The sequence below is a fragment of the Scaptodrosophila lebanonensis genome, unplaced genomic scaffold, assembly GCF_003285725.1.
Source record: "Scaptodrosophila lebanonensis strain 11010-0011.00,11010-0021.00 unplaced genomic scaffold, SlebRS2 tig00000024-arrow-pilon, whole genome shotgun sequence".
Lineage (NCBI taxonomy): Eukaryota > Metazoa > Arthropoda > Insecta > Diptera > Drosophilidae > Scaptodrosophila > Scaptodrosophila lebanonensis.
The window spans coordinates 12,612,237-12,640,022 of record NW_022060538.1 but is presented as its reverse complement, the minus strand read 5'-3'; the positions used below and the strand labels follow the sequence as shown (position 1 = coordinate 12,640,022).

Genomic DNA, 27,786 nt, shown 5'->3' with positions numbered 1-27,786 from the left:
CAACATCACAAATTTTTCTTTCTCTCACTTACCTTGCCTCAACAAGTGAACGAAACGAAAGTCGAACACTTGACAGCATTTGGCAATTGGGTGTGAGTGTTGACTCTTTGTGTGTATTTGTGTGTGCGTGTGTCTGTGCAACACGAAAAGGTTAAAGCATAACGTTAGCCAATTAGTTAAGATAATAAAAAGCGTTAAGTGTGCAGCAACATTTTGAAAGGTGACGGCGAATCAACAAATCCCATCAACATCCTCAACGAAGGAGGAGGAGCTCACGCAACACCGCTAGCAACATTTCAACAAACAGCAGCAACATGTTGCCAAGAATAACATTCGTATTGGTACTAATCTGTGGTTATTACCTGCTGTTTACAGGTGAGTGGGGGCTACAAGTTAACGGCCCAATGTAACGTTTAATATTATAATTGCAAAAATGATTACCATTCACCAAACATCTACATGTACCACCAAAATGAGCAATGTTTTAATTACTTCTGTTGTTATTTATAATTTGAATAATTCTTGTAAAAGTATGTAAAAGTCATGATTTGAGAGAAAAACAATTTTTTAGACAACTTTAAGTTTGAGAATGAAAAACTGCTGTCATCAGATACTGTATTTGAAAAATGTGGATGAAAAAGCCTGTCGGCGAAAAAAATGGAATGGCCTATGTAAATCAATTGCATATAAAATGCAATAGAACGGTAGAAATATTAAAAATAGATCCACCCTACCAGAATTGAATGTCATCAAAAATGGTTATAGATTTTAGTGAGAAGGACCAGAAGGTGACCCCAAAAAATCTTCCACGATGGAGGTCATCGCTTTAAAATTGTGCGGTTGAGCTTGCACAAAACCAAAATAATAATACTCCATTGCTCATGCACGCTGCTCCATTGGTGCAAAAAATCTAAAGACAAAGATTTGATTTAAATTTATCTAACAATTTTCGTAATTTTTAGAATGCATTTAAACCAATAATACATGAATGCAACAAAATATATAAATGATTCAATTCTTGTTTTTCGATTCGATTTTTTATTTTATATTTTAAATATATAGCATAACAGAAAAAAAAAAAAATGAATCTTGTTTGATAGAGTTAAACATACGAAAGTCGGTGAATGTTAGCCATATCGGTTATATGGCAGCTATATGAATTAGTGGCCTAAGCTGAACCAAACTTGGTGTGTTCTCTTGGGGGACCAAATTATCTATACAAACTAAATTTGGGGTAAATACTATATCTTAATATTTCGAATTTATTCCAAAAAAAGGGGAAAAAGAAACTGCCTTGGTTTTAGTACAGTAAGTATAGAGTTTGGCTCTTTTTGGTTTTTACTCATCACTAGCATAGTTTACAAAATTCCCACAGATATTGGGTTTACGCGAAAAATGCAGTCATCAAAAATATTCGATAGGAAAATAGGTATTTTAAAATAAATTAAATTCGGCAATAGTATTATTTCATAAGTTAAGAATAATCTATCGAAATCATATGTTTTTCTTTAAGGCAGCTTTATTCTTAACTTTTGATTTTAAATTTTAATAAAATTTCAATTCTTAAAAACGAGATCATGTTTTAAATTAAACAAATACTTTACTTTGCTTTTTATATTGCAATTAAAATTTATTTTCAAAGTATTAAAATTGAAAGCCGTTTTAAACAAAACTACAAAACTCTAATATTTTGTACATCTGAAACGATTTACAATAAAAGTTTAAAATTAGAAAAATATGTTCCAATTTTTAGGGCTTTCTGAAATTTGAAACATTTCTCTTGCTGAGTGTACATATTTCATAAATACCACAAAACTAAAATGATTTATACGGCATATACATTTAACATTCCGCACTGAACACTATTAAATGCCAAATTTCTAAATGCAATTACCAAAATCGAAAAAAAGTAGCGACAAGCACAATTATGGCCATAACGGAATAACGACAACAACACAAACCACCAACAGCAAATACTGCTGCCCATTTTTAAACAAATTGTTAGTTTTAAGCCAAATTCAATTACATGAGAAACACGAGCTAAGCGCAATAGTTTCGAGCAGATTACACGACAGACAGAAAACAGAAAGACGACGGACTACCTTGATGTGTCAAACGACAGGCACCTTTGACGACACGATGCCAAACAGACAACGTCACATACAAGGTGTGTTTCGGAGTAATCGAAACTTTTTGAATTAGAAATATAATTAAGGCGATCAAAACTCCAGAGTTTTTCAACACACAGTTGAAGATTTGTGACTTTCGAGTTGCTAGTTGAGAATTTTTGTAGAAATCAATCATTTTTTCATAGGTTTATTATTATTGTATATCAATACTAGGAACCCTGATCTAGTTTGGCATCAACTCTTTTTATTTTAAAATATAAATTAACTATACACTCCAAAAACGTTGTTAATTAAAGTCACTTAATAAGTAGGTTGCGAGTCATGGCTTTGACATCGAGAATGAAGTTGTTTGTGAAAAACATAAAATTAATTGTTTTTTTTTTTTTAAACTTATACAAATTAAGCAAAATCAAAACTACATTATATGTACGAGTATGTATTAAATACTTCTTTATCGTCTATATTTTTCATGATTTTATAAATCTATTAAATTGTTCTTTTGAAGTTTTCATTTGTCTCTTTTAACAAATCAATCACGAAAGCTAATCCAATTTATAATAATGTTTTCATATCATTGATCCATTTCCAAATTTTTAAACAGAAATCAGTGAACAAGCTCAGCAGCTTTCGAATGAACTTATTCTGAACGAACCGAGGATGCAAGTTTCGGCTGAAGAGAGAACTAGAAAAATGAGCTTCAAACAAAAAACGATAAACAAACAAATTTTTTTCAAGTTTCATAATACCTTAAAAGCATTGTTGAAGGAGTGTGTTGATTGTTAATTCCGTACCAGAGTTTATCGTTGGTAAACAGACTTTAAAAGCAATAGCATATCACTCGATCAATGTAATTTCTGTTGATCGTACATTAATAGTTACTGTTAAAAAATGTACTGATAAATCAACTGATGCCCTATCATGTGTAATTTTTATTGAAAAAGTAGGATAAACAGTTCATCCTGCACTCAATAGTAAAAGACTAAAAGGTGGAACGATTCGAAAATAAAATTCCCAATTATTCTGTTCCAAAATGTGCGTTTTTCGATCTACAAGTACACTACAACTTATATGTTTCTTCTGTACAAATTGATTAACAAAAAAAAAAAATGTCTAAAAAATGTCGTAAATGCGCCCGAGGTTTTGTGTTTTAAACTGAACATTTATTTTCAACCCACATCCCGCTCCTTAAGTTTGCTTATTATTGATTGAACGTATTAAGCGACATTATCATGTGACATATGCTTTTAGATCGTGTAAATCGATCTGTAAAACTCCAAAAGAGTTTTGTTTTGAAGAAGTTTGATTTACTTTAGAACGCACCTAAGAGTAGTGGGACTAGAACGCAAGCCAAAACTACAGACGTGCTCAGCAAACAAACGTATTGGCCAAATTGTATTTATGGTTCGGACTCCGGAGACCTCTTTGGGTGTCGATTGAGTGCCAGTTTATGGGCATTTCTTGGCGCATGCGTGGCAGCTAGCATGTCCAGTCGAATGGGCACAAACATTGCGACGCCTTGCATCATCATTCATGCATCATGCATTCAATCATTCATTCATTCATATGAGTGTGCATACGAGTATGTATGAGCGTTGGCGTTGTCATCTTCGACTTGTTTTATTATTCAGAAACACAGAAACACAGCCACTATAGTTAATGTTATTTATGAGCCATAAAGTAACAGCCGCAACTAGTTACTTGGCCATTTTTTCATTATTTTTTCAATCCCAAAGGCGCGCCAACAAAAAAATACGTATAAACTGGTTACAATTTTACATTCACAAATGCTGGTGCTTCTGTTGTGTTGCAATTGCAACGGATGCGCCACCTCAAGCGACTTTCTAATATCAACCATGCAGTGCTCTGTCCTCTCCCCTTTACTTGCATCAATAAGGTTCTCGCGCAGTTAACCCATTAACAACAACATGGGTTTGTTTCTACACATGCGATTTTAAGGAAGGCAATTCTGGATTTGTTTCCTCAACGCTCCACATGTGTTGTTTTCATTTTGGACCTACATCAAATTCTTTTGAAATCTTATTTTAATAAACTTTATATCATCTCTCTCCAAAATCTGCTAATATGCAAAAGGAAATAATGTTGAGGGGTTATTGGAGAACTTTAAAATGAAAAATGAAGATGGAAATATCATCTCCCTTCAAAATCTGCAAATATGCAAAAGGAAATAATGTTGAGGGGTTATTGGAGAACATTAAAATAATAAATGAGGATGGAGATATCATCTGTTTTCAAAATCTGATAATATGCAAAAGGAAATAATGTTGAGGGGTTATTGGAGAACTTTAAAATGAAAAATGAAGATGGAAATATCATCTCCCTTCAAAATCTGCAAATATGCAAAAGGAAATAATGTTGTGGGGTTATTGGAGAAGAAATATAGTTTAACTCCAATGCGGAATTTTTTGAAACTCCAAAACATCCACTCAAAACAATTACAATTAAATGGCATAATTTAATAATTTGGTTCACAGGAAAATTTGGTATAGTATGCTGTTTCAATTGTGCTCCTTTACCATGAATTTCGATTAACACAAAGCATATTTCGGAAATGCCTTTAAGCTAATGGTACACATAACACGAGTGATCTGCCATAATGGGTTCATGGTGGCCATCAGCACCGTCAGAATCGAACTATTTTCCACCATGAACATCAAAATCGGTGCTTCCCGTGATCGATTTTCCACATAACTTAGACTCCTGTCGGACTTCATTATTTGCAGGAAGGTATGTCTTTTTTGGTCTGATTGTTTATTTTGAACTCCCATGCAGGAAACATTTAAGATCGTATATGCTAAATACGTAATATCAAGCCATTACTCGTATTGTAAAAACAGCAAAATAAGTGAATAGCAAATCTATCAGAAAAAGCGGTATACAACGTAAAATGAAGATAAGTCTGAGAGTTATAACTAGTTATGCGAAGAAACTACGAGTACTACCCGAATTGAGCCGACTTTCTGCCTACACAAAGGATGAAAAGGTGTTATAGTTCTTCAGTGAGAATTAGGAGCCTCACTTAAGACATAAGAAACGTTAAGGAGCTTTATAATTAGTTGCTTTAAAAATCCTTATTTCATTGAGTCTTCATATACTTATATACAAATAAATACATATTTTTCTCGTATAGTTCAGTATCATATGGAAAGGTGCTGATACTCATGGGTTAATGCAAACGTTTCCTTTTGACATTTGCAGCACTTTTAACGCAAATTTGAAGGTTGCCTCACCGTTGTTGTTGTTGCTGCTGCAAAACAACATCGTCCGCACCCAAATCGAAAAGCGTGCACGACATTTTATGCTGCAGCCACAACCAACCATCACCACCAATACCAGATTACCAACAAATGCAAAAACAATGTCCATACAAACTTTTATTATTTACCATTTGGTTTATTTGCTTTATCTTTTTTAAATTGTTTTGCCACTTTTATGAGGTGCGATTTCTGTCTGTGTCTAATTAACCGCCGTTGTTTGCTTTTTACGACACGTTATTAGCTTTTAATAAAGCTAGCGATGTCAAATATGTACGACTACTACTACTATATATACGAGTATATATGCCCACACGCAGATGAAAATGTCAAAGTGTTGACAATTGTTATTGCATAGCAAGAGTTACGATCACTTGTATGCATTTAAATACATTTGAATATGTTATCTAATTGTTGTTGCGCTTGTTTTATTGTAAAGGTGAGCATTTAAATGCAAATTTTAAGAAAGCGCTTTTTCAATATGCGCTCAACTAGAAGGCGGCCGCTTTGAAGGCTATTCGCAACACTAGAGGTTAAGATTTCGTTTTATTTATTACTAGAGCTGGAAAACAATTGATGTTTTCGATTTCGAGTGGCTCACATCTTATGTTCTGCAGTATGTAGATACTTTTTTCTTTAAGGCCCTCTTATACTAAAAACCCACAGGCAGGATGTGCGAAACAGCAGTTTTTTATTGACTTGTTTAAAACGCAAGACGATCTCCAAAAAGTTGTATCCCATGCAGATAAATGAGGAAAACAGATTGTTAACTGAAATACTAGCTCACAGCTTATTTTATGCAGATACTTCAATGTGGAATGGTGCTTCAATATTACATAATGTAAATTAAGAGTAGTGTCTTTTTCCGTGCCTTTGCTTTAAGTACTTTTGTAATTGCTTTTACAACAATTTTATTCTTATTTGTTAACTTGGAGAGTCTAGTTTTAAAATGGGCCGAGAACAGATATTGAATATTAATTTAACTGTAATGAAATTTAACTGCATTTCACAAGAATCGGATGAAATATATGGCCAGCAAGCCCCAGAATTCGGTAAATCTAAAAAAAAAAAAACTATGACAAAATCGCAAGAATCGGGTACTAAGAATGTGTGGCGGAAGCTGCAATTCTAGTTTCAAGAAGAAATCCTTAAGGCAACTCTTTAACACGTTAATGGCAACGTCCTGGTTTGGGCCTGTTGTCGGCTGCTGCGCTACAAGGGAAGGTAAGCTTTTATTGAGGAGTACGATAAACTTAATTAGGTACATTCTGATTTTAATCGGGTACTAAGGGCTTTCATATAAAAAAAATTATTAGAACTAGCTGCATAAAATAAGCAATATTTTTGGTTTTTTATGTTAAAGGTATTTAGTGATTATTTTCTGCTCATAAATGAAATCTTATATTATACTAGAAGTTATGCACTTTCAATACTTATCTTCATAGTTATCTCTAAATGCGAAAATCTGTACTGCATAAAATAAGCTGTCAGCCACTGTACATCAATATGATTGATTGGTTTTCTTTGAGGGCTACCGATACTGCGCTTAATCGGCTACTTATCTACTGATTTCTATCTGCATCTATCTATCTATCTATCTATCTATCTATCTATCTATCTATATCTCTATCAATATATATCTCTATCAATATATATCTCTATCTATATATCTCTATCTATCTATATCTCTATCTATCTACATCTTTATCTATTCATATCTATTCAAATGTATATACATTTACCTACATATTTTATTTACTTATGTACTTACTACGAGTCCATTATCTACTTATGTATTATATATCCACCTATATCTTATCTACATATGAACGTACATGCAGCCAACTCTACCTAAAAAGTGTTAACAACGCTCAGCATAAATATCTCATGCAAATATCTACGTTTTATACCATAATTCAGCTGAAGCTTCTACACCCATGTACCTCGGCGCGTATACTTAATTTATTTAAAGTCAGTCTCACTATCAATCGGCATTGTTGTTGCACATCCGCCACATGCAACGTCAGCAGTGCCAGCAACCACAGTAAGATATACAATGCAACAAGGCAAAACATTTGTAGTTGTCGTTAATATGCAAATGTTTCCCCCCTTTTTTTCAATTATGTGGCGACGACGGCAGGGGCAGATTTATGATCAGGCAACTCTTTGAGCAGCAGACTTTTTGTTGTTATCTCGAACTTAATGCGAAACGGAAACTTTTATGAACGCTTTGCCATGATAGACGGTATTTGTAGGCACAAGCGGCTGATATACACGTATGTATGTATGTGGCTATAAAACGTATCTTTGAGATGCTTTTTTTATAGATCTAGCGGCAAATTTCAGGTGTGCGCCAAATATTTTTGCGCAATAATATTTGAAAATGCATTTGCATGTACAAAATTAATTGATTTATATGCGGATAACAAAAACAAATTACAAAAGCGCCAAACAAGTTCCACAGACAGACAGGCAGACAGATATAGGCAGACAAAGCAATCCAAAAGAATGGTTAGTTTTATTTGAACGTTTTTATGTTCCTACAGCCTTCGCAATTGAAAAATATTTGCGCGTAAGTCAAGCATTTGGCACACACATGGGAAAACAATTTATACGGCTGTCAGGCACGCCGCAGCGACAAAAACTGAGGACCGCCCCAGCCTGACAACACAACACAACACACCATACCACACGTATGCAAATTGTTGGCAACACAAGCAACAAGAACAACAATAAAAATGGATAATGCCAACATATTTGATTGCTGGTTAAATTGACGCTTAACAAGTTACCAGAAATGCCTTAAATGAACAAATTTTCTTATAAACAGAGGTGAGGGGGTAGCGGCTTGCAAATGAAATTCGTTTAAATTTCGCTTTAGTCTTTGCCATTAATTTCTGTGTGCCTTTGTGTGTGTGCGTGTGTATGTGTGTGTGCGTGTGTATGTGTGTGTGCGTGTGTATGTGTGTGCGCGCTTTTAATGCCATGGCATAATTTTCAATTAAAATAAAATTTGTATATGCGACAAATTGCGGAAAAATTCGTTCATTTATATTTATGAGCCCGCCAGGAGAGAAGCGTTGATAAATAGCGACAGTCGCGCTTTTTCAATGCAATTAAAATTAAATAAAAATGCATAATTATTGCACATAGAGCCAGAGCATATTAATAGTTTGAGGTGAATCGCATAACAAAAACAACCATAATTCTGAATGCAGGCACTTTAAATAAACTTTGTTAATATACTGGCAATAAAAAAATACAAAGAATAATACACGTGCAACTTATTAAAAAATGTTTTTATCTGTACAAGTGCATATGTGAAGAATTAATGCTGCGAATTAATTTATAGGTGTGCTTGTATATTTAAAATTTGTAGGCATTTCTACTTAGTATGACCATGAATTTTGACCTTAAGCTTGAGCGGGTGTTTCAATAGGGAGGCTCAAGGAGCTAACTGAAATCCCAAAGCGTGAGTTCGCTTGTACAATCGTTGCATAAAGCATAAATAAAAATGACTTGCAGCTTTAAAAAAAAATTCTGTAAAAGTGGTTTTACACTTATATACAAAAAATGTCAAATTGTCGTGTAACGGCCAAATCTGCAGGCCGATTCCGCAGCATAGGAATAATTCAAATTCGTGAAATTTCCCTTACAATTTCTTCATGGCTTGAGTTATGTAATAATATCGATTGTTACAATTTCCGAAATTATTGAACAAGCTTCTGCAGCCGAAATGTTAAGAATGTGGTTGATGGCTTTCAATAAACAGACTAGGTCAAATATACAAGTTGGTAAATCCCATAAAATGTTCAAAAGTGGTCGAGAAAGGATATCTAACTAATGAATAACACGTTAAGAAAATCAAAAATTTGGAGCTTCAAAATCGAGACATCATTTTAAGAGAAAAAGTCAAATCTCGTTTGGTTTTAAAAACATTGCACCACTGTAATAGTTCTTCGTGAACATTTCGTAAAAAACAAGACGTTTATTGTTTCAAAACTACCTTATTTAACTGATTTAGCAGTGGCTTATGACTATTCAATAACTTAAAAAGACTACATCGGGTAGCCGAATCGAAAAAGGTATTGAAGGCTATTCCAGAAAAGGTTTTTTTTTTTTTTGTAAAATTGCATCACATCTGAAATAAGGCAATAAAATAGATATTACAATATAAATAATACAAAATTTAAAATAAATAAAAATAAATAAAAATTATATATATATTATATATTTCTATTCATTAATAGTGCGGGTCCTAGTATAATAGTCGATGCAGTTCCCGTTTAAAGTAAATTTTAGATTTCAAATACGCAAAGATATATGATATTTTGGAATGGAATTATATTTTATATATATAAAAGACAAAAGAAAGCTAAAAATGTTCAAAATCATTCATATTCATAGTCAGTTATTTTTAATTGCTGACCTTATTTTCCTAAAACCATAGATTTGTGATTAATTGAGTGGTTTCAATATATAGTAAATATTTGGATTTATATTCTTTATTCCTGGGACACCTCTCGGGAAAACTATAAAATAATTCTATTTCTTGGAAATAAATCATACGAGTTGAAATTTTAAAAGTGAACAGACATTGTTATTCTTATAAAATATTTAATCACTGAGCAAAATGCTTGGGCATTTAGTTATGTGTTCTATTGCGCTAAAGAAATTTCGCTTTTCAGCATTACGGGCCTATATGGAAGGTAAACATTTAACTTTACTATGAATAGAAAAGTTAGTAAAACGTCTAATAAACAATAACAAAGGTTCCAAAACAAACACAGATAAAATTAATGGAATACCGGATGATTTCAAACCGGTTGTGGGCCCGTCTACTAAACGGGATTCCAAATAACCATAAAGAAGCTAGTGTAAACTTTCTCCAAAGAAACAAGAACGTATTGATGGAGTCGAGGGCAATAAAAAATTAAAATCTTAATTTTTTAATACTTGTATTTTCCACATTTTTAAATAAGTTATATATAGAATAAAATTATATATAGAAACTACACATTTACACTACGGTTTTAATTGCACTTACTACTTGTATATATGCTTCGGGTTTGGGTCTTTGATTTCATGTGTAGTACAGGGACTACATTTTTATACATTTAATCTATAATTTCATTTTGTGTTCAGAGAAGATTTCTATAGAAAAAGATCCACTATGCTATGCAGCTATGTAAATTGTAAATTGTGTTGCTAAAAAGGATAACCCTATTTTAAAGGTAAACTTGAAGTAAAAATGACAAGTAGCTAAAAATATAATATAGTTTTGGAAAAACTGGCTTAGGGCAAGTACCACAATTCAAAAATAAGTAGTGTGTGCAGAACTTCCTAAAGACAGTTAAACACAACAATTGTTTTAAAAAAGGAGAATAAATGTGTACATTATAGTCAATTAGAAATGAATACTGATGTTATTGTTGCGATAGAAAAGTTCAATAGCCCATATCTTACACGCAAAACAAAAGAATCTTTCTTTCACCTGCAACTACGCATTATATTTAAGTTGTTTTCAAGCCGCACGGCAGGCGCGTTTTGCGCGCGACTTTTGTCGCCCTTGTGTGCGATAGGAGCGCGGACACGGCCTAGTTTTTGTTTCACCGTGGGCGTTTTATTTTTTTTTAAATTTTATATGACAGACGTGTGTGCGCATGCAACTGCAGCTTTAAAGATAACAATCGAAGTGCAGAAAAGCCGTTAGAGCGAGCAACTGTAACGGGTTTTGTGCTGAATTTTTTGTTTGGCAATTTTCATTTTCATTATTATTATTATTCTTTGTTAGTTCTATGTTGGTAAACTTGTTAATAAAACCCAATTGGCCATATTTTTTGGCATATCAAATGGATTTGTTTATGATGGGAGGAAGGAAGGAGGGGGGTGGCGGGGTACGACTAGGAGCGGGCAGGTTCTTAAAGCTGCCAAGACAAAGGCGCCTTTGAGCTATTTGCAAGCAACCACAGACATCGTCGTCGTTGTTGCATGAAAAAGCCGCGCCAGTCGAACTCGTTTGTTGCATTGTTTTAAATCGCTTAGGCTAGGCTGCCTGGTTTATGCAATGCATTTAGTTCATAAGATTAAGGAGCACGTACATACATACATATGTATGTACATAGTATATGTGCATGTGTGTGTGTGTTTGTAACAAATCGTGACAGCATGAAGTTGCCGTTAAAATATACTACCAGAGACCAAGAAAGACTGCAGCAATATTATTTTAAGGTGGAGCTGTTGTGGCTGCTGCTGCCACCTCCTCTACTGGCGATTATTTTTTCCTTACCTTTATTTATTTATAACTTTTATTTCTGGTTGCTTACGGGCGACAATTTTCGGGCCGATGCTTGGCAAAGATGGCGTTGTTGCGATTATACTCGTATGTATGAGGAGTTAGTTTGGTATGCCGCGACCAATTATCAATATAGATTTAAGACTTCACACAGATATTTGGCCAAGAACATACACACACCTGGCAACAACTTTAAGCGCCATTCATCGCCATCACCATTGCCGTCATCGACATCGACATTGGCAGCGACATGCAACAGGAAATTAATTTACATAAAATTGTTCGATGGCATGCTGTGTCCGTTGGCGCATCCTTTGCGCTTGACTGCGCGACGCATGGCATTATCCTTTTAATAAGCGTCCATACACACACACACACGCATACATACATTCAGAATTGCGAACACGCAAGCCGTGTGGATAATCAGCCTATCAAGGATTCAATTATATAATGAGCTTAATTTATTTTGCGAGTGCTGCAACGGATCATCGCTCTGAATTTATGTTGTGGAGACACAATCAGTCCTTGTTGTTGTTATTGCCATTTTTATTGTTAATGCTGAGGTTATTTTTCACTGATGTGTTGCTCTTATTGTCATCACTGCAGTGTTTTGTTGTTGCTGCCGTTATGTTTGGTGCTTATGGCACAGTCGAGCGCTTGAGTTATGAAAGGATGCGCACATCTTTTCGTTTGTTAATGATTTATGAAATGTTTGAACAGTTTTCCTTTTTTTTTTTCTCTGGTTGGTTTGCTTTTTAACTTCAATTTAAGCTCGACCCTACATTGCAGCGGCACCAGCGCTCATCTAGCTGTTCTCTTGTGAGATCCACTTCCAAATGAGATAAGAACTACAAAATCAATGTCAAGGGACCATATTTCATTGCTTTACATTTCATATATTTCGTTGTATTTTTATAATCAGATAAAATTGTAAACAACCGCGATATTGAATCAATGAAGAAAAATATTTAAATGGTATTAAAAGAAAAGTTATAAGAAAGATACAACGAATTATTTAAAATAATTAACATTAAGAAATAAATATTAAGCAAAAATCTACTTAAAATTTAGATCTCTCTTATTTAATTATTCAGCCACTTGTAACGCTTCATGTTTCGAAGGGTAAGACGCACAGAAAGCTCATTTTTCTTGAGATGCCAGAGTTATCATAAAACAGCTCAGATGCTTCAACAAGAAGGTATTGTGTTTGATAAATTTATAAAAGGAAGCGTGTAGCGTTAATCAAGCTCATATCAGAGGCCATTCTAGACTGCTCTAGACTTCAGGCTCATAGCTTACTTCACACAAATTGTGTCCATTATCAAATCCCAAATGTTAAAATAATTTTGAACTTTTAGCTTTTTGTTACGACTTAGTAATGTTTGATAAATGTGGTAAAGTTACAAACTAAGAAAATACAAGTTCTCTGTGATTAAGCAGCATTATTTATAGTCGTTTATAGTAAATGACTCACATCATTTTTATACCCTGTACCCAAAGGGTACAAGGGTATATTAGTTTTGTGCGAGTGCACATGGAACACACAGAAGGAGGCTTGGTAGACCCCACAAAGTATATATATTCTTGATCAGCATGACAAGCCGAGTCGATATAGCATGATCGGAAAGAAAGTTATAGCCATATAACCCGGCCCAATGCACACATACATACATATGTACAAGTACACAAACACGCATAAGGCACGATTCTGATGTAAATGTAAATGTATGTATGCATGCATGGAATATTTTATATTTAATTAGTTAATATTGTGGTGGGGTTTGCACCACAAGTAAAACACGTCCGCTCTGTTTGCCAATCTGTTTAATACTGTCCTTTGGTATTAACAATCATTCGATGTTACATATCATTCGATCATTCGATATCACATATGCTTACGTATATACTCATACTTATACTACTACAATATTTAGTTAATTAATTAAATTAATTTAGTTAATTAATTAATTAATTAATTAATTACCACACATACATACATATGTACAAGTACACAAACACGCATAAGGCACGATTCTGATGTAAATGTAAATGTATGTATGCATGCATGGAATATTTTATATTTAATTAGTTAATATTTAGTTAATTAATTAAATTAATTTAGTTAATTAATTTAATTTAATTAATTAATTAATTTAATTACTTTTTTGTGGGGTGGTACAGGGTATTTAAGAGTTGAGCCTGCTCGACATTAGCATTCCTTTCTTGTTATATTATGATATATTTTTGACTGCTTCGAATGAAAGGGTATGTTAGAAAGGTATAAAAGACTTCATGTACATAGAAATAAATCAGACACGTACGAACTTTTAAAGTGAGCATACCTCTTTATTTTCTTTTTAAATATTTATTTACGGAACAAAATGCAACGAAATATAATTCTGTGTTCTGTACTGCTGCAAGTACTTTGCTTTTCGACATTAATGGCCCACATGGAAGGTAATTAAAACGATTTAATTATGCAATGGGGAGAGAGTTTATTAACTGTCTAATAAACAACAATAGGTTCCCATACCATCATTAAGCAAATAAATGGAATACCAGATGATTTCAAACCGGATCTCGGGCCGTTCACTAAGATGGGTTCTAATTATTACTATGTTGAACATAATGAATGGCTTAATTGGTTTGCTGCTGCCCAAAAATGTCGTTCACTTGGTGCTCATCTGCTGCATGTAGATGACGAGAACGAATTTGAAGCCGTACAGAGGTTATTGAGGAAAAAAACAGATGGATGGATTGCCTATTGGATAGATCTTAGTGATTTAGCTAAGAAGGACGAATGGGCTTCAATTGCAACTGGTGGTATAAAGAACTTTTTAAAATGGAGGAAAGGTGAACCCAATAATCATGGAAATGAACGTTGCGTACAATTAAAATCTCATAAAGAAGATGGTTTTGCAATGAATGACGAGGATTGTGATTTAAAGCGTCTCTATATCTGTAAAACAACAACTCCAAGCACAATATCAATAGCCGTTTGGTAAAGGCAATTTCTATTGTAAATAACAAAAGTCGTAAAATCATTCTTATTATTATAAACAATGCAAATAAAGCGCTTGTATGCAAATAGCAACACATTATTCCCGGTACCAGTTGAAACCGGGTAGAACAATTTTTGAAAATGCAGATATGGTGTACATAAAAAATTTGTGAGAGATAAACATGGCGTACATTCAAATTCTGTAAATGGAGCTGCATTTGTAATGAGTGACCACAACTGTTGGGATGTTTTTCAATATATCTGTAAATCAACATCTCCGAGTACAATATCTGTAGTTGTGTGGTAAAGGTATAGAATTCATCAATTGCGTCTATTCGTTATTTAAAACCGTTGTTCTATTTAAATTGTCTCATTGATCCCGATGTGTTATTTTATTCATTTACACAAAGAGTCAAGAGTTAATGACGAAAGTCATTTCATACAATTTCCGGGAGCTACGTACTTTCAAATAACATAGTAGGATAGGATCCACTATATAGTATGTATATGACCCTGAAATAATTCAAGAAAACAAAATAAACTGTACTTTCTCGGACCTGGATACCGTCAGGACATGTCTAGATCGATTGCTCTCTTCATGCTGATTAAGATAATATATACACCTAATTCTGTTTTTACACGGTCCTTTCTTACACGACTTTGATATAACACGGTTTGAAAATAAAAATTGCATATATATCTCTTTAGAGATAAGGAGCCAATCACCTATCAATGTCTTTTTTTAAACCGTTGTTTCTTGAACCAATCTACCGTGTAAAAACAGAATTAGGTGTACTTTATGGGGTCGGAGATGCCTCATTTTGCCTGTACCCTAAGTAGAAAAAAGTGATTCGAACATTGGTTCAAAAGCGAATTGATTTTTTGTTTTTCTTCTCTATTCTTTAAATATATATTCGTATAGCCATGTACTTATATTTAAATAATATCCGGGTCCTATTTTGCTCCCATTTATGCATATAACGTATGTATTCTTTAAATATATTTCGTATAGCCATGTACTTATAGTATATTTAAATAATAACCGGGTCCTATTTTACTTTGCATATGTTGGTATGATTCAATTGTGGTTAACTTATAATTTTTAAGAGGAAGCAAAGTATAAATTTGTTTAATTTTTGCAAAGCAAACGTTATTGCTTATGCGAACTTTAGTAGTTATGGTACAAAGCGGAAAATGTTTCGGGAAATAATTTCGTGTTATCTGCTTCTTCAAGTCTTAAGTGTTCGAGTTTTGTTGGCGCAAGTGGAAAGTAAAAAATGTTAAACAAATTTTAATAATTAATTTTAAACTGAAAAACATCCTACTACATAGGTTTCCATACAATTGTTGATGAAATTAATGGAATACCAGATGATTACCATCCAGATATGGGACCGTTTACGCAAATTGGCACTAATTATTACTATTTTGAGCATATCAGTCGATATAATTGGTATAGTGCGGTAAATAAATGCCGTAAACTAGGAGCTTATCTGTTGTACCTGGAAACCGAGGAAGAATTCGATGCCATTGTTAATGTCATCAGAAGATCGAAAGAAACGACGAAAAAAAGTGAAATTAGGTACTGGATGGATTTAAATATGCTTAGCGGAGAAGACAAATGGCTTTCCATCTCAACTGGTCGTGTGGTAAACTTTACTAAATGGAGAGCCAATGAACCAAATAATCATAAAGGATCAGAATTTTGTGCAGAAATGCGTTCTAAATATGGTGACCCATTTGGATTGAATGATGCTCCTTGTGATCAGCTTAGAGGATATATCTGTAAGACAAACAAACCAAGGACAGTGTCAGTAGTGATTTGGTGATCTTATTCAAGAAAACCCAAAATTTTTTTTGGTTATATGTATATATAACTCAAAATAAATAAACAGGACTTTTGTTTGACAATCGGATGAATAGAATAGTCGAACACACAAAGTACGTAATGATGAACATCTTGCCTAACCAAAAATAGAAATCTATAAATTAATGGAATTTGAATAACCTTACTCCAAATCAACGATTCATCACATTTTAATTGAACAATTTGGATTTGGGAAATTAATGGTACATAGTTGAATTACATAACTCAAATTCTACCAATTCGGTCTGGAAAAGGTTTTTGAAGCTTTAGAAGCCATTCTGAAATACTCGTTTGAAATGAAATGAAAATTATTTTAAACAAAATATAAGATTGCGAAAATACAAATTCTTGTTCCTATTTTGCAAAAGTCACGTATATTTTTGCGCAAAGCCATATTTACATTCTTTATGCAGGCATTGGCTGGAGTAATTCTTTCGAAAGGCAAAAATGAAAGAGCTCTACAGTCGAGCAAGGTAGACAGTGAAATACCCTTTACCCTGTATGCGCCTATGGCAGAAGCAAAACGAAGAAGAACACCGAACTTGCAGCATCAACTTTTTTGTTAGAATTTGAAACAAAAGTAGATAAATGTGTATTGATCACGTGTGCGTGGTTTATTTGTCATTGGAAATGTTGATAGTGTTGAAGAAATCCTGTAGCGGGGAGAAGAGGAGAGGGTAAATCAAAAAAAATTAAATAAACTCGTGTTGTCAAAGGTATAGGAGCGTGCACATACCAAGTTTGGTTAGTGTGCGCTCAATCGTTTCCGAAATCTAGGCGTTCATCCAGACGGACATGTCTGAAGAATATACTTCTTCTGCCTGTTACATACTTTGCACAAAATTAATATACTGCTCATATCGGGTATAAAAGAAAAACCGGGCCTTGTCAAGAGTTTTGTAGTAAGAGAAATATAATTGATCAATAGAGGTGGCAAACCGATGGAAACCAAAGTCTATGCGGTATTTAGGATCGTTGATCTACGCAGGGAAGCTCGCATCGATTTGAGCTTTTGAGTCACTATCATACGATTTGTACGTTTTGTTTTACTTCAATGGAGAGTTCTAAACCTCTTATACCTTTTACAAGTGTGTATCAATTGCCAAAGTGTGTGTGCGTGTGTTTGCACAAAATTAAACGCAAAAACCAATCGCAATTACAATTGTGAAATGCGTGTGCGTGTGTACTGCCGCCATAACAGACGGCATATCGGGGCAACGTGTGTTGTTGTGGTTGTTGTTACTTTTTAATTTTCAAGCTGCCTCAATTTCGTTAACTGTAACTGTACGTAAGGCAATTGCTTTAATTATGCCGCGACCAGAGCCCAACCATTTGGCTATGATAGAGGTGAGTAGCGGAGCACTTAGCTGCTAAAGCTTGCAACACAAACAACCACACGTAGGCAGGCGGCAGCAGGCAGTTGACCAACGCCTAGCGTGGCATAGGGGTGTGCCACCATCAAACATGACGCACTGCATCCGCCGCAAAATCCCAAAGTGTTGCGCGAATACAAATATACATACATACATACTTGTACATATATACTTTTTTCTTACTCACGCGTTTTTACTTACGCACAGCTTTTGACATTTTCACCGCGAGAGCAGCGAATAGACAGACACCGACATATAGATAATAATTTTGTTGTTGTTGTTTTTTGTGTGTGTTGTACAATTTGTCGTCGATGGTTCGCATTTGTTGTTGTTGTTGTTGTTGTTATTGTTGTTGTTGGGGCGCAACTCTAATTACCATTTGATTGTATTTTCGCGGTAATTATTTCAATTGTAATAAATTTTGTTGCCATTTTTACGAAATTTCATGTTGCAATGCAATTTTGCCGATAGTGTGTGTGAGAATATAGTAGGTGTGTGTGTGTGTGTTAATTGCATGTTTATGCGGCTTATGAGTGTGTGCTTGTGGGTGTGCTGATTGGTTTTTGCTTTGGGCCGCAATCTGCAGCAGCAACAACAACTAAAGCAACACCAACTAATAGCTAATTTGCCTAATTTAATGCCAAAAAAAGGTAGTCCCTGTTCGAGTTTCTCAAAAACAAAAATGTTGCCTGTCTTGCCAATTCAAACTAAGAGCGCAATCGTTCTTGGCTTTAGTGAAAGCAACAATATTTATGGTTTACACCTGAAAATGCATCAATTAGGGGATTAAGAAATTCATGTTGTTATGTAAGATGGGAAGGTAGGAAAGGGACATTGGTGGAACACCCAGAATCAACATCCTCATCCCTACTCGGTACTCACTTGGTTTGAAGTTTTCAGTCGAGACAGTACTTAGCAGTTAGCCGCATCGGTCGTCAAATCAGAGAAAAGAAGTTGTTAGAGAAGTTAACAGTTGTTTGTTGAAATAGAGTGCATATAAGAACTACATAAGCCATTATTTATCCTTGAGGCTAATACACATTCGACGTCTACACTGTTCTTTCATTATAATCCTAATTAATAATGTGTTAATGCTATATGCTTATGCTATATTTTTGTTAATCACTTTATTATTATATGACACACAAGATCCCATTTATCTGTTCGTTCTTGTTATTATTTAAACCAGGGACCGCAAATAATGATTATTTTGTTTTTTTTTTAAACGAAAAAATCATTCACTTATAGTAACTTTGAGAAAGCGAGGAATTCAAAATGTTCGCCCTGACTCACTGATTAAGGATATATATAAATTATGTCCTTAATCCTCATGGAATAGACACAATTTCAGCTTGAGTTTTATTTTTGATCAAAAAAATCATTATTTTATAAGTTTTATTTTTTTGCTCATCAATAATGATTATTGGTTAAGTTTTAAAGTAAAACTCAAAATTAATCATTAAATTCTGAGCGAATGAATAAAATTAAAAAATAATCATTATATTGTAATTTTTTTAATAACACTTATAATGATTACAACATAAGAAGAGATCTCTAGGCTTTCATGTTTTATAGATCCGTCACGAAGTTGTATTTTTATTAAAAAAGAAACATAAGACCAAAGGGAGAGAGAAAATTAACAAACCATGAAATAGGAATTAAATAAAAAACACCCAAGAAAACACATTGTCTTCGAAGAAAAAGTCAGGTATAGCGAAGACTCTTTAGAGTTGGGTCCGTTTCCTGGCAAAATAAAGATTAATAAATCATTTTACTGAGACCAGCAGCCTTAGTTCATGGCAACAACAGCAAACGACACATTGATTTATTCACAATATCTTCTAAAGATATGCTTCTACGAGAATGTAAAGAAAAATAATACGAACTTGATCAGATTGGGGAATTTTTTTTTTTTTAGCAAGTTTGGTAAACTCTAACTCTTATACTTTCTGAGATCCTTGCGTTCATACAAACGGACAGACAGACCTGGCGGTCTGTCACGCCTCCACCTTTGTGTTATATTCGCACAAAAAACTAGTATACCATTTGATCCCCTGGGTTTAGGGTATAATAATAAGAGGTCTGCATTTAGTAATGAGCTCTTTGTGATGCTATAAAAGCCCTCTTTTAACCACTCGGCTGCACTGAAATTTAACTAGTCTAGCAGTCTCCACTTTTAGTATATCTGTGAGATCATTTTGGAAGTGAGTTTCCAAATGCTGGACACCAACAATATTATCTCTAAAGCTTATCCAGAAATCATTGCATGAAATGCCAAGTCTGACAGTGAGAGTCACTCTCCTGCCAGCTCTTCAGCAATGGAGTTCCCTACCATAAATGTTCCGCTGTTAGGCTACCTCGTTAAGAAATCCACGGCAAGCTGGGATGATTGTGGATTTGTCAATGGATCTGCTATCTACATTGGTTAGACGTAGTTGTCGTGAGGTCTCCTGTATCGCTGTTACTTCCGCCTGATATAGACTGCCGAGATACTGAATATGGAGAAAGTCTTATACCCAGGTAGGGGAAATAAATTGCGACTATGACTCTATTCAAGCTTGATGTCTCTCTAGTTAGTTAACGATGCAAAATTGTACATATAGTAGGTTTTTTTTTTCATCAATAATACATCAAATACATATGTACTTATGTGTTTTCTTCATCAATAATGCATTAAAATACTTTTTTGAAAAGAGCTTATATTTAGAAAAAATAAAATAAAAAGCATTTCATATTCGATCTAAAAGGTAAACAACTTGTTACTAAGTTTGCGGCAAGTCAAATAATTATAATTTAGTTATTCGATTTCGGTTTGTGTTTTAAAAATCCTGTCATTCACTTAAGTTCATATCATTGATAATAAAAAGCGGTATGTAGTGCGCATGTGAATTGCACGACCACGTTCGATAAATAAACGAGTGCCTATATCACCAACAGCGACAAAAACATTTACTATATAGGACAGCGGAACAAGGTTAAGGTCAATTACGGCAACAAACATTCGTGTAGTAACAGATTTACAGAGTGACGTGAATACATTTTGCGAAATGTAGAATAAAATTAAGAACGAGTTTTACTCGCACTCTGCTGCCCTGCAGCTGCAAACTATACATATGTAAAAAAAAATAAAGAGAAAAAACTCAAAAGCGATTTAAATAAAGCACGCAATTAAATGATTCAAGGCAGTAAATATAGTTTAAGTTCATGGCGGAAAGCCAACTCACGAAAATGTGTTCAGCATATGGTAGTATCTGAATAGCATGCGCAGAAACTTTATTCAGTTAGTGAGCTCAAAAGAACTATTTGGTAAAATAATACATATTGAGTAATTACCGCAAAAGAATTTTCCCACTGTAATGCGAAAAAAATAAACAACACCATTAACAACAACACCACCAACAACAACAATATAAACATAAGCATACGAAAGATGCAATTGCAACAGCAAGGTCAACAACCACAGCTTGTTGCATAGAACTTGTCCGCAGCAGCTACACTCGATGGCAAAAGTACATTGACAAGCCACTGTCTGAGGTGAATGATCTTTAAAGTTAAATAATGGTTGAGAATCGGAACGTTCTATCTATTTTCATCATAAAATAAACAACTAAGTATTAATTTAATATTAATATATTAGTAGCAATATATTAAGCAACATAATTAGATTTATATTCAGTTGTTCACTAGAGCTGGAATTTTATCAGATTGTGTGCATTTTTTGTAACAAATATACGATTTTTTTCGTAAATACTTTAAATAAAGTGACTCAGAGCTGTTTGTAATTAACAAAAGGCAAGTTATTGATAATTTCGTGAAATCTGAAAGAGACATATAATCCCAAAATTCTCTTTCACACGCAATTTTAGTTGCCGACTTGTGACTCATGAAACCATAAGTCCCAATATTAAATTGTCTTGTTCTTATACAAGTATGTGCAAGAATAAGAACAGGATTCTCAGAATTCAGAATCATTTTTTATTTTTAAACTTGCTGTGAGAATATACGAAAATTTGTTTCGTTAATATTCCAGTTTTCGAAAAACATTCCGTTCTAAATGGTTAACAGAATTATGTTACTTGAGATTATATGGCACAAAATATTTAAATAGTTTTGTTCTCCCTATGTTTACAGTCCCTTCCTTTTAAAACAAATAATATTTTCCGAATTGGACAGGTGCAGAGAAGATTTTTAGCTCTGCTTCAAAGCAAGCTGTCCAATTACTTTTCTTGCGTGCTGTTACGAGCTTGATTGCTAAACAAATGACAAAACATGGCGTAATTTTGAAGCCGTTGGATATTTCGCAACAGCGGACAGCGCCAAAAATCTCATCGTGGAGTGTTGACAATGTGTCGGGGTTAAAGTTGAGTAAAGCCATTAAAAACATTCGCAACATGATTTTTTTTCGTTGTTGTTATTAGTGGGTGTGGTACACGCCAACAACAAATTTTTAATCTTGACATTAATGCGATTTGCATTCAATTTCGTACAGTTTGTAGGAAATTCGATTGTTACCAATACCTTGAACTTTAAATTAAGGCTTGGCCGCAAAAGCAAACAATGAAAATAATTGAAATTTTTTTTTTTCTTGCTGCCGTTTAAATTACAGACTGCCATGAGACTGTGAGATCGAAGCGAGCCAAACGCCCACGCGCTCCCGAACCGGTCAACTTTGAGCCCGAACCGCAGCAGGACTTGGAGAATGATGAGAGCGGTAGTCAGGAGAAGGATTTGCCGGAAATACCAACAAACTTTCTGAGTCCCTCGGTGCGCGAATATTTGGAACTGGGCAAATCTATACCAGGTAATTGAGATACTACTTATTAAGCTGACAAATTACTGTGAAACAAATTACCACGAAATGCTTAAAACTCACAGTAACAGTTACACAGAATCGGCAATAAAAATATTATGGTGCAACTTAACTGTCTTTAAATAATTGGATATACACAAGTCTTATATTTACTCGAGCATATTTATTGAAGTTTGTTCTTGTTGTTTTCAAAAAAGAATCTAAAAGAAAGACACCGAAAAAGCTTGTCTATTTTTAAAAGAAATCATATTGGTCTACGCTCCACAAGCATTCAATAATAATAAAAATAATTTATTATAATAATAATAATAATAAAATAAAATAATAACATAGCTGTTTAGAGAATTTCGATGTCAAAGTTGGAATGAGAGTAGTTTTTGTTTATATTTGGAACAAAAGTTAGACTTATTCGGCGTTTTTTAAATTTATTATTTATTGGGCATTATTTTAACAAAAATATAGTCCAACAACCCGAATTTTTAATAATATTTTAAATAGTTATTATACCCTGTACCCAAAGGGTACAAGGGTATATTATTTTTGTGCGAGTGTACATGTAACACACAGAAGGAGGCGTGGCAGACCCCACAAAGTATATATATTCTTGATCAGCATGACAAGCCGAGTCGATATAGCCATGTCCGTCTGTCGGTCTGTCTGTCCGTCTGTATGAACGCAAGGATCTCAGAAAGTATAAAAGCTAGAATAACCAAACTTGGTATCCAGTCCGAGAAAGGACGAGTTTGTTCATTTTTCCCGATGCACCCCCCACTCCCCCCCTATTCAAGATTTTCTATAACTCCCGTAATTCTTGGAATTAAAAAAAAACACATCCAGTTAGTGATTATATATCCGTATACCAAGTTTCATTATGATAGGTTGATTAGAAAGGAAGTTATATATATGGCTATAACTTCCTATAACCAGGCCCAATGCACATATACATACATACATATGTACAAATACACAAACACGAATAGAACCGATTCTGATGTATATTTTAATTAATTAATTAATTAAATTAATTAATTTTTTTGTGGGGTGGTACAGGGTAAGAGTGGAGCCTGCTCGACTTTAGCATTCTTGTCTTGTTTTATTTTATTTATTTTTAAAATTTAATTATACCCTGTACCCAAAGGGTACAAGGGTATATTAGTTTTGTGCGAGTGCACATGGAACACACAGAAGGAGGCTTGGTAGACCCCACAAAGTATATATATTCTTGATCAGCATGACAAGCCGAGTCGATATAGCCATGTCCGTCTGTCCGTCTGACCGTCTGTCCGTCTGTCTGTCTGTATGAACGCAAGGATCTCCGAAAGTATAAGAGCTAGAATAACCAAACTTGGTATACAGATTCTCCTGAGACCGAGAAAGGACAAGTTTGTTCATTTTTTCTGATCCAACCCCCCACTCCCCCCTATTACCAATTTTCTATAACTCCCATAATTCTTGGAATTTTAAACTTAAATTTGGTAGTCACATTAGGTTAGTAATTATATATCCGTATACCAAGTTTCATTATGATAGAATGATCAAAAAGAAAGTTATAGCCATATAACCAGGCCCAATGCACACATACATACATATGTACAAGTACACAAACACGCATAAGGCACGATTCTGATGTAAATGTAAATGTATGTATGCATGCATGGAATATTTTATATTTAATTAGTTAATATTTAGTTAATTAATTAAATTAATTTAGTTAATTAATTAAATTAAATTAATTAATTAATTAAATTACTTTTTTGTGGGGTGGTACAGGGTATTTAAGAGTTGAGCCTGCTCGACTTTAGCATTCCTTTCTTGTTTTTGCTTCATTTTATCAAAATAAAGAAGTTTTCGATCAAAAGCAGACTTGAACTATTGAAATCGAAGATCAGCTAAAGTCTTATTAGTTAAAGTTTTAGTTTTTAATAAAACTTAAGGTTTGTTGTGCCTATTATTGATAAATATTTATACCAAATATTTTATTTATAGCCACGTAATATTTTTGCTGTAATATGTAAATACACATTGTAATGCACATTGATATGTTTTAAATGGTGAACGCGAGATGTGCATTCCGTTTTTATCACGCGCACAACTCTACAAAGAACATATTGACAGTAATTTGTTGTCTTTGTTGTTTCTGCTGTTTTTGTTGTTTGCTGATGACAAGTCTATCAATATGCGCACGCCCTGGTCATTAACCAGGCCAGCACCACACACAACCCAAGTCGAGTATTATTGTAGACTAAAAGCCGAAACTGCCTTGTCGTGGACAGTTATTGGGGGGCTGAGGGGGTTGAGGATAGATCAATAAATTTTTTTTCATTTGCGTCTCACATCAGCAGAGCAGCAGCCAGCCTCAAATGCATTTTTTGCTACAACCCATGTATATGTGTATGTGTATGTATGTGTTGTGTGAGTGGCAACAGAAAAAACATTTTAAATTATTTTTCGGCTGAATATTTGGCACAGAAGTGCATCTACTCGTAAATTCATTTATTAGCGAGTGGGGTCCCGCCGTTCCGATTGCTCACTACTGCGCCGGTCGCCTCAGATTTGTTTATGCTTCCCGTTTTTGCTGCTGCCGCCTGGCCTGCATTTGACACTTTGCTGCCAATGTCTAAAGGGTAGGGGTAGGGGTGGGAGGAGAGGGGTAGAGGAAGGTGGTGCGTCGTTCAGGCAATGTGGTGTTTCATTTATTTTTTGTTTTTTTTTTTGTATGTCCAACACCGCAGGCTGCGATTTCTTTTAAGAGTACACACCATGAAGTGAAATTGATTGGAAACCGTATAATTTTTTTCAAGCCTTGTTTATAGTTTCATGTCGCTAATTGCAATAACAGCAATAGCATCTGGAAAACCAACAACAATAACAACAACAACAGCGACTACTGCAGGGGGTGTCGCTGCAGGAAACTATGTCGCTATTAATTATTAGAAGGTCCTATTGCCTAGTAATATTAATCAGAGGAAAAATTGTTATATTTGTTACAGGTCGCCCCGGTGTCGATTATCCGATATTATCTGCCATTCCTTATACAAACTTTTATTGTGATGAGCAGCCCTATCCCGGCTTCTTTGCGGACATGGAGACTAGATGCCAAGGTGAGTGCAATAATTACAAATGCAGGTTTAACTTCCTGAGCTCAAACACTTCTCAATATACTTGTAACATTCCTTAAAGTTCAATATTTATTAAAAAGCCAATGATCACATTTAGAAAATGTAGTGAAAATTTGCTTAGGTAACGAAATTCGATATTTTTTTGTAGTAGTCCTCGTTACTGGTTGACAGTCCTCTCAAGTTGGTTTACGAATTTACAAAACTAATGTCTAAAATTCTACATTTCGAAAATGTGGTGAAAATTTGCTTGGGTAACAAAATTCGATTATTATTATTAAACCGTTTGTTCAGTCCTCGTGACAGCACTGATAAAAAAGTAACATAGTACAGGTGAATATTTTCATATTAAATTTAATGTTCTACTATTTCATATTCAAATCAAATATAAAAATCGTAAATATTTACTAAAAAGCATATTCAATTAGTGATTTTAATACGAAAAATATTCAAATCAAAGTGTAAAAATTTGTTATTAAAGTGTTTCATATTCAATTTAATGTTGAACCATATTCAATATTAATATGCATACACATCAAAAAATAAATAGTTAAATTTACTATATTTCATAGTAAATTATAATATTTTTCTCAACTTTAATTTGAAGTTTTTTGTAGTCGACTTAAATATACTAGAAGTATATTAAATTTCAATTGTCAATATTGAAAAGAGTTAAAAAAAAACAGTAGAGTAGACAAAAAAGTGGAAACGTCATCACTTTAAACTTAATATTTTAATATTAAATTTAAGTGTGCACACTTCATACTTACTAAAACACACGATGGTGCAAAATCGATGTTTTTTTTTATCAGTGTGGTTGACAGTCCTCTCAAGTTGGTTTAAAAACTTAAAAAACTAAAGCCTAAAAACTTAACATCTAAATATATGTTCGTATTACGTTCTGGTACAAACCCGTTTTGTTTTGTGCCCAACCTTAATACTTAGTTCGCGTTATGGAAATTTGTTTGCAAGTACACACACATCTTACATATCATATCTTTACAATCTGATATTTCAGGCTGGCATTACTGCGACATCGATGGACGTCAGGCCTCCTTCCTCTGCCCAAATGGCACACAATTCTCCCAGGCTGTTTTCGTCTGCGACTGGTGGTTCAATGTACGCTGTGATTTATCGCCGAGACTCTACGCCATCAATGCACGACTATATCAGCGCCCCAAGGTGAATCCAACGAGACCGCACCGCATTATTACCAAGGAGCTGGTCGATGATATATTTAATTAATTAATTCCATACAGCATTTAAAATAGTTTTAAATTGATGGCGCCTATTAGTTTGTAGATTTACAATTCGTGGTCATTTCATTGCCTTGTTTGCAGAAAAATGTCTTTGCTTGAAAATATTAACAATACGATAATCATAAGATATCCTTCAGATTATTAACATATGAGTGCTCTTAAGCGCGCATGTAAAAGTATTTTTTTAACATGATTTCATTATCGGAGTTTGCAAAAAACAAGCTTCAGAATACCTTTTTAGTTTGGATTTGCATTCATTCCTAATTTTAATTATTTACACTTAGATTTGCATACATATAGTGTTGTATATATATTAATATTATTTGTATAAATAAATGTACAACTATTCTTAAGACAAATACTGAATACTTAATGAACTTAATGGAACTAGGTAGCAGATTATATTCGTGCTTATTGAAGGGCAGTTTCTCCTTTGTAGTCAATCCAGATGCTAGGATGGCGATCGTACCGATTTATCTATCAGTGCGTTCATTTAACAATATTGACGAGCGTCATAATCTAGGTCCACTATTTACAGCATTCATAATGGACATTCGCTTGTCGCTTTATACACTGAGGTGGGGCCTAGGTTTCTGCTCCTATCCGCCAATCCGCTATACGGATCGCAGCACAGTAAATATTTTTCCTTGTAGTCCAACTCCAA

The 27,786-nt window shown here is 34.1% G+C and overlaps 2 protein-coding genes across 2 annotated transcripts in view; one reads left to right on the top strand and one right to left on the bottom strand.

Annotated features, from left to right (window-relative positions):
* Window positions 1–27,786, bottom strand: part of LOC115621672 — a 111,685-nt gene that overhangs the window by 19,597 nt on the left and 64,302 nt on the right. The gene's annotated exons all lie outside the window — the stretch shown is intronic.
* Window positions 83–27,225, top strand: LOC115621675. The gene is made up of 4 exons (XM_030515386.1): window positions 83–375; window positions 22,544–22,738; window positions 25,738–25,848; window positions 26,882–27,225. Exons 1-4 carry the CDS (start codon window positions 315–317, stop codon window positions 27,106–27,108), a joined length of 594 nt encoding a protein of 197 aa, XP_030371246.1. The 5' UTR covers window positions 83–314; the 3' UTR covers window positions 27,109–27,225.

What these genes read in the sequence shown, in the direction of transcription:
- LOC115621675 (XM_030515386.1), top strand. Translation starts at nt 315, where the DNA reads ATGTTGCCAAGAATAACATTCGTATTGGTACTAATCTGTGGTTATTAC. An exon ending in TTATTACCTGCTGTTTACAG is followed by an intron (nt 376 to 22,543) that starts GTGAGTGGGGGC and finishes TTTAAATTACAG; the next exon opens with ACTGCCATGAGACTGTGAGA. An exon ending in CATGGAGACTAGATGCCAAG is followed by an intron (nt 25,849 to 26,881) that starts GTGAGTGCAATA and finishes CTGATATTTCAG; the next exon opens with GCTGGCATTACTGCGACATC.